At 43.8% G+C, this 7,987-nt stretch overlaps 1 protein-coding gene across 4 annotated transcripts in view; it reads right to left on the minus strand.

The window, feature by feature from the left end:
• Window positions 1-7,591, minus strand: part of pdlim7 (PDZ and LIM domain 7) — a 55,091-nt gene extending 47,500 nt beyond the window's left edge. For all 4 annotated transcript variants that reach the window (XM_062970175.1, XM_016991549.2, XM_016991551.2 and 1 more), the window contains exons 1-2: window positions 7,437-7,591; window positions 1,422-1,528 (exon numbers count right to left, since the gene is read on the minus strand). In XM_062970175.1, coding sequence (XP_062826245.1) covers window positions 1,422-1,526 — 105 coding nt within the window. In that variant the 5' untranslated portion in view covers window positions 1,527-1,528; window positions 7,437-7,591. The remainder of the gene's footprint in view (window positions 1-1,421; window positions 1,529-7,436) is intronic.
• Between the last annotated feature and the right edge of the window lie 396 nt (window positions 7,592-7,987).

The raw sequence follows: 7,987 nt of genomic DNA on the forward strand, positions 1-7,987 counted from the left end.
GGGCACTTTCAGGTCACGAATAGCTCTTCTGGGGAAGCAGCCTAGGATGATAAGGAGGTTCCTACAGGCCTAGGAGGAACATTTAAGGGGCACCAGCATAGAAGAATGGGCAGGTTGCTACAGAGATTTTAGACAATAAAGGAGAAGACTTAAGTGTTTATGATGCACTTATCTTAAGCGTTGAAAGTATTTCACACACACCATCAATATCATCTTGTGAGGCAGAGCACTATAATCTCTACATTACAGATGGGAAATGCTGGTTTTCTTATGGAATAGAAGACCTTAAAGCTGCCTTGGACATTTGTGGCCAAACTGGGATTTGAGCCACATGCCCACTCACAAAAATGGCTCATTGGTGACCTTGGGTCTCATTTGCAGCAAGAGAAAATCGGTGTCTACATCAGGAATATGAATGTGTGGCCTTCCAGATGTTGTAGGGATTCCAATCCTACCATTATGCCCCAACTACCTACCCAATGGTGATAGATGATGGGAGTGCAGCAGTTCAGTAACAGCTGAAGAGCCACAAATTGCATATCTTCTCTACATTTTCCCTCTACTACAGGGATGGATAACTGCTGGCCCTCCAGATGTTGTCAGAATGCAAGTCCCAATAATGCTACAGCAACTGACAAAGGATTATGGGAATTCAAGTCCAACAACATCTGGAAGACTACAGTTTAGTCACCCTTACTCTTGTCAAAATCCTGCCTACTAATCTTCAAGACAGTCTTCCTTTTTGCCTCCTAGCACAGAATGCAGTTTTGAATGGGTAGACTTAAAGATGTCAGCTCACTGAAAGAAGCTGTGAATATCATTTCACTCTACTCAAACCAGTACCTCTCAGGAGACTTGGTAATATGTAGAAAGAAAAATGAAAGAAATAATCACCTCAGCACATTAAAAAATTGATGGACCAACACAATCCGCTGTTGAAAATGAACTGCAAGACTACTCCCCTCTGATATAAAGATCTACTAAGCTACATTTCTTGGCATCATATTTAGAACAGCAGAAATTATGTAGTCACATTACCACAAACCCTTCCTGTGGAGAGTTATCTCCACCCAGCCACAGGCAAGTGCCATTTCCACAGGTCCAAAAATAGGGAGTGGGAGCATCAAGAAGCCTGGTATCAAGTGACAGTCCAGTCACTGCCAAGGACCCCCTCATTACATCATGGGTCCAATGACATTAGGCCATCCATCCAGCCAGAGTCTTTCTTTTCCTCTCAATAAAAGGTACAAAGAGAACGTGAAAGGTTTGGGGGAAGAAGGGCGAGGTAACGGATATGCCAACCCAGGAATGATCTGCAAAGGAAGTAATGATATAACAAAGAAATCACAACTGCTCAACATCCTTCAGAGTGAGAGTGGGTATAGCTCCCTGTCAAGGGGCTTTGAGGCGCTGATACTCACCCTGGAGATGGAGAGTGGCATGTTGAAGTCCTTGCCACCCTGCAACCTGAAGCCCCATGGTGCTGGTCCATCCAGCAGCACTTTGTATGAGTCTATATCAGTCATTTCTGTGGGAAAGGAGAAAGAAACACTCAATATGCTATTGAGGACTAGATAATATGAAGAAGAGGTGCCTGACCAACAGGACTGGCTCTGCTGTCTTAGCAGATGCAAGTGGAAATGCAAGCTCCTCCTCCAAAGTTTGCCATTTATGTCACATCATGAACCATGACCCAAAGTGCTCCCCTCCATCCTCTCCTTGCTGTTTCCCCATTAGTGCTTCCTCTTTAGACCTACAGTGAAGTTTTTCCTTCCCTTGTCTTTAGAGCAAGACCAGACAACTATGGGCCTCATGGGCTTTTGGCCTTTCACTACAAAACAGTTCTAGCCAGCATAGCTTATTGTGAACGATTATGGAAGCTACAGTCCAAACATCTCTGGAATGCCACAGCTCCTCTCCCCTTCTTTAAGCTTCCATCATTGTCCTAGCAAAACAAGATACCAAAAGACAACAGACAAAAAGCAAAACTACCACACAAAATACATAAGAACAGTGACACAAAGGGCCAGGAAAGAGTAGGAATAATTCCTGTCTTCCACCCATTCTCAGAACACTGAGTGAAAAAGCCTCTATTTTTACCAAGACAACATTCCTGAAGGACTTCTAACTTTAGCCTTTGAAGGGCTCATCTCAGCAGTATTAAATGCTGGCTTCTTAATAGTAACAACAGGAGTCTCAACTAAGAGTCCATATGCCTAAGGAACAAATGTATATTTTGGATAAATTCACATGACCTTTGGATGGGCTTATTTTAAACCTCGGACACTTTTGCTTGAGTCAATAAAAATATCTGGATTAATTATGAAAATGAGGTTTGTCATATGCCTAAGCACTCAATTTCCCAGGGCCAGTCATCATAAATAGTGAACTGAGGCCCCTTCCACACAGCTGAATAAAATCCCACATTTTCTGTTTTTGAACTGGAATATGTGGCAATGTGAACTCAGATAATCCAGTTCAAAGCAGGCAATGTGGAATTTTCTGCCTTTATATTCTGGGTTATATGGCTGTGTGGAAGGGCCACTGCTCTCACTACCAGTGTTTGAAGCAGAGTCAGTTCAAAATGGCTGCTTCCCAAGAGCAAACCCAATGGAATCCCCAGAGCCAAAGAAAGGAAGAAAAACACGATTGTGTGAATGAAACCCATGAAGAACAGAGGTTGTCAGGAACCAAATGTGTGAGATAAGACCAGGCCTGCCTCCACCCCCACAGCAATAAGGAGAAACTCCCCATGTGGGCATAAGGACCATCAAGAACCATTTTAGTAGACTCCAATCCCACAGCAGACAGAGGAGCTTCCAAACTGGGAATACAGTATAAACATTCAAGAATGAGGGATCCTGTGTTGGGATAGGAAGACAAAAGGTACACTTACACTGTAGAAACAATGCAGTTTTAGACCACTTGAATTGCCATGTCTCAATGCTATGGAAATCTAGGAGTTGTAGTTTAGTGAGCACCAGCACTCTTTGGCAGAGAAGGCTAAAGACCTTGTAAAACTACAATTCCTATATTTCCTTAGTTCGGACCTATTGAAATTGAAGTAGTATCAAATTGCATTAATTTAACAGTGTAGAGCAGGAGTTCTCAACCTGTGGGCCCCCACAGGTTTTGGTCTACAACTCCCAGAAATCTCAGCCAGTTTACCAGTTGTTAGGATTTCTGGGAGTTGAAGGCCAAAACATCTGGGAACCCACAGGTTGAGAACCACTGGCATAGAGACACCCATAGAAACTGCCCTGTTCTCATGATCTTTATTTTAGCACAGCTACTTCTAATAAAGGGTGAATCTTTAATCTACTCCACCTAATCATTCTAGGAACAGAAACTCTCCACTAAGCATTGCTATCGCTTTGGTACTTTTTGGGTAAGCCAGCTGAAAAAACCCTATGACACAACAAGCAGACAAAAAGATTGCCTTTGGACATTAACTACTCCCTCTGCCTTCCTCCATTCTCTCTAGGCAATCTTGCCTATATAAGGCATGCAAAATGACAGTCATATTCCACTGGTTGCTCATCAAGACTGGGAGAAATGCAAATTAGTCCTGGAAACGTCAAATACTTCATGACTAGATCTAATGCAGGAGCGAGGACAAATCAGAAGGGATCAGGAAAGAAAATCCACATATATACACATGTAACAGAAACATTCTGTTCTTTGGGTTGAGCCCTAGGACATCCATCTCCTCTAGGAAGAGAGGAAATTACAATGTGCCATGGTCTTCAGAGCTTCTTGTACCAGACCAACTGGCAAGGGAGACGTAGCATTTGCCCCTTCTTATTGTAGTGTACCAGTGTGTACCAGCCCTCCTTGGCAGGCTGAAGCGCTTCAGACTGAAAGCTAACAGCAACAGGACCAACAAGAGCTTAATACCATCTCTCCACAGGGACAGCAGAGGAATGTGCTCTGCTAAGGAAGAGGCAAGGAGCTTTGATTTCTCCAGCTTCTTGGTGGGGCTGAGTCGGCAAAACATACCTGGACGGGGTCTTATGCCACAAGCTGCAGAAAGAATGCCTTGAGCCTCCACACTAGCAGCAAAAATGTATAATGGACTTAGACGTCCTTTCCCTGGACTGAAGCTTTTGCAGCATCTTCCAACTATGGCTTCCTCAGTCAAGCAGCACCAGAATGGACACCAGTGGTACCCTGGTGAAGCACATTTCTCAGGTGTTGCTTTGGAGCCCTTGTACTTCTGTTAAGAATGGGTCAATGTTGTTCCTCAGCTGTCAGCTATTTCAGTGGAAAGTAAACCGAGTTTGGAACAAAGCAAGGTGTTTTCTGTTTGAAAATAAACAGAAACCAAGCTAAGCTCAGGAGACTACTAGTAATCAGAGCGAGGCCTTTCCTTTGTCAGTAACACCCACCTAACTCAAGCAGATGGAAACAAACCTGAAAATTAGGACTAAACTTGTTGTTGCTGGGTAACAAGTCTGAAGATATTGATAAGCATTTCCAGGAAATACATTTATAAACATGAAGAGCATATGTTGTAGTTATGGTCAAAGCTTCATACTGTCACCTTTTTGGATTTCAACTCCTAAAATATCTCAGCCAAGTGATCATGTTGGTTGGGGAGCCATAGAACTTGCAGTTTAAAAAAGTAACTTTCCCAAGTTCTTTATCTGTAACATCAAGAACAGCAGACAATCTTTTGGCACCTTAAAGGCTAATAGGTTGTTAGGGTATGACCTTTCATGAATGATGGCTCATTTAATCAGATGCATGGGGCATTATATACACATTTATGATGGAAGAAGAAAACTATGTAAACCAGTGGTTCTCAACCTGGGGTCCCCAGATGTTTTTGGCCTTCAACTCCCAGAAATCCTAACAGCTGGTAAACTGGCTGGGATTTCTGTGAGTTGTAGGCAAGCCAAAAATATCTGGGGACCCCAGATTGCGAACCACTGGTATAAACACTATGTTTGGCGCAACCTTCCCTAAAGTGGTGCCCTCCAGATGTATGAGACTGTAAACTCCAACATCCTCAACCAGCATGGCCTATGCTGGCTAAAGATGATGGGAGATGTAGGTCAACACTGGGTTAGAAATAGGAAAAGAACACAGAAAAAGTAAAGACTGTGACAATGATGTTTAAGCTGAATTTAAAATCACTATGGTTGCTGTCTGCATAGTCGATATACTTGTAGACTTTTGCAACAGTATGTACTAAGCGAAACAGAAGCAAAACAATGAGAGTAGGAGAATGGCTCTTTAAAGGACAAGATAATAGATTCTAAGTGACAGGAAAAAGCAACTTCCTTTGCTTTTTCTTCGATACAGCAAGGTTTAAGGCCCAATCCAACTTTTAAGAAGCCCAAAGATAATGTCCACACCTTTAAAAGCACTAGAATGAAAATCTGCTTTCTCATTTGAAATTAACAGACAGTGACCAACTCCTTGTAGGACGCAGCACACTAAGAACACTTGTCTGCAAGAAACCAAAAAATTAAAAAGACACAATCACACTAGAAGCCCACAGACACAACAGAACCAGAATGATTTTTTAGCCTTTTCTAATGACAGAACCTTCAGGCATTCAGTGCTACAACGCTAATCAGTTTAGCCAGAATAGCCAACCAGCAATGATTTAGGGTTACTGTAATCCAAAAGAGCCAGTCTAGGAGTCACTAAGTAAAATATTTGTAGCATTTAACAAGTAGTCTTCCTGAACTCAAGAGAGCAAATTCTACTTAAGAGGCTACCCTATTCCAATCTGTGATAGTTAGCAAATAACAAGAGATCTCCCATCTTGTCCTTTTGAACAAGATCACTTGGAACAATGGGAGGAGGACAGAGGAAGCCATGGACAATAGCCAGACTTCATTACTCCCATTTTTACCCTTGTCTCCTTAAGATGACAAAGTTTTGTGTTGCTGTGAATTTTCCAGGCTGTATGGCCATGTGAGGCATACTTCATAACCTCTGAGGATGCCTGCCATAGATGCAGGTGAAACGTCAGGAAAGAATGCTTCTAGAATATGACCATACAGTCTGGAAAACTGACAGCAACCCAGTGATTCTGGCCATGAAAATCTTTGACAACACATTGACAAAGTTTTGTTTTTTATTTTGTGGATTCAGCCAGCAGGATGGAATGAACTAGAGGCGCAATACATAATCCAGCCCAAGAAGAAAAGGCTGCACTCTCCACTTCTCCCCATGTCTATAGGAAATACATCATTTTTTTCTACTAAAAAGAAGAACTAACAACGTAATTGTAAAGCCAAGCTACATGGTGAAATAGTTAAGTACAGTACTTAAAAAAAAAAACCAACACCCTTCTCTTGCCTAAATTGCCCCTTCACATCTCTGACAGGCACTGCTCTATTTTTGACCATGGAGTAAGTGGGGAATCATATGCACAGGATAAGCAGAGCAAAAAGTTTTCCCCTCTTCATTAATAGCCAGCTAAACAAGATCTACAGACAAAATAAAGCTGGAGGCTAGTGGGAAACTCCCAAAATTTCTTTAAACCAATCTTCTCCTCACATATATGTTGGGTTATAATCCCATCACCATCCATAAAGAGAGTTATCGTCAGACATGTCTAATAGGCAACAGGTTGAGAAAGACTTCCTTAAGTGGTTTTATAAGACCCTATAATACGCATGGGCCAACTTCGGCCCCCCAGCTGTTTCAGACTTTGGTAGGCTGTTAGGAATTGAAATCCAAAACACCTGGAGGGCCGAAGTTTTCCCATGCCTGCCCTATAAATAAGTTCAGATCTAGGGCCCACTTAATCTAGCTAGCATCTTAGAGTGGTTCATTTGGATTCCTCTAGATATGGTTCCCGGCAATGCTCCTTTCCCATTATATACAATGGCATAGTAATAAGGAAAAATTAAGGTTTACTTTTGGGGATTTTTTTTTGCTTAATTTCAAGCAGTATATCGTTGAATCCATGAGTGCAGGATCCATGGATTGGGATGCCCAACTGTGCTGACAGCGGCCAGGCACAGCCTTTGGAAACCTGTAAAGAGGGTGCAGAAATCAACATGGGTCCCTCCCAGCGTTTAGTCTTTTCCACTCTGCTTAAACACAGAGACTTCTTTCCCAACATCTTCGCCATCTCACCACAAGATGATGTGTCTTAAAGGCACAGGACAGCAACTCCCTTGAAGCCACACCAGCAACTATCAAAGGGGCAAACTTCGGCCCTCCGGGTGTTTTGCACTCCAACTCCCACAATTCCTAGCAGCCTACCGGCTGCAAGGAATTGTGGGAGTTGGAGTCCAAAACACCCGGAGGGCCGAAGTTTGCCCATGCCTGGCTGATAGAGGGACTCTCTTGGTGCACCTTGGAAGAGGGACGTAGGCGAAAAGGGAAGGAAAAGAAGGGTTTCCCCACTCCTTGCGCCCTCTTCACTAAGGAAAACCGATGTGGGGTCTTTCCAGTATTGGGGTACCTACCTGCAGGACCCTAGGGACGCTCCCCTCCTCCGTAAAAGGAGGCGCAACTGGACTCGACGCCGGATTGCCTCGGCCTCGCCGAGAGAGAGCGCGCCTTATATACCTCCCACTCCCGCCCTCTCCTCCTCTCCCCGCCCGCTCAGCAATTCAGCACAAGCCCCCTCCCTCCACCGCCCGCATTCAACAAGCCCGCCGCACGCCGAGAGCGCATGCGCACCGCTCGACGCTCCTGTCCATTCCAACGGCGCCCCCCGACGTCCCTCCCTGGAGGTGCGCACTTTGGGAAATATGAGAGGGGGAGCGTGACGTCAGCACGCCGTAGTCGCCAGGCAACGAGCAAAGCACTCCTCCCCCCCCCCCCCACACACACATACAGTGCTGAATCAGAAAGTGAAATGAGACTGGCTGTGTGGATCATAATACATTGTGGCAAGTTCCTGGTGGTATGGGGATACCAAGTCACCTTGTCTGTCTCCTGTATAATTTATTTATTTCGTGTCAAAAGCATTGCATAATAAATAAATTTAAAAGTGATGAAATAAAGGAAATCA

This window comes from Anolis carolinensis, chromosome 2, assembly GCF_035594765.1.
Source record: "Anolis carolinensis isolate JA03-04 chromosome 2, rAnoCar3.1.pri, whole genome shotgun sequence".
In the NCBI taxonomy this organism is placed as follows: Eukaryota; Metazoa; Chordata; class Lepidosauria; order Squamata; family Dactyloidae; genus Anolis; species Anolis carolinensis.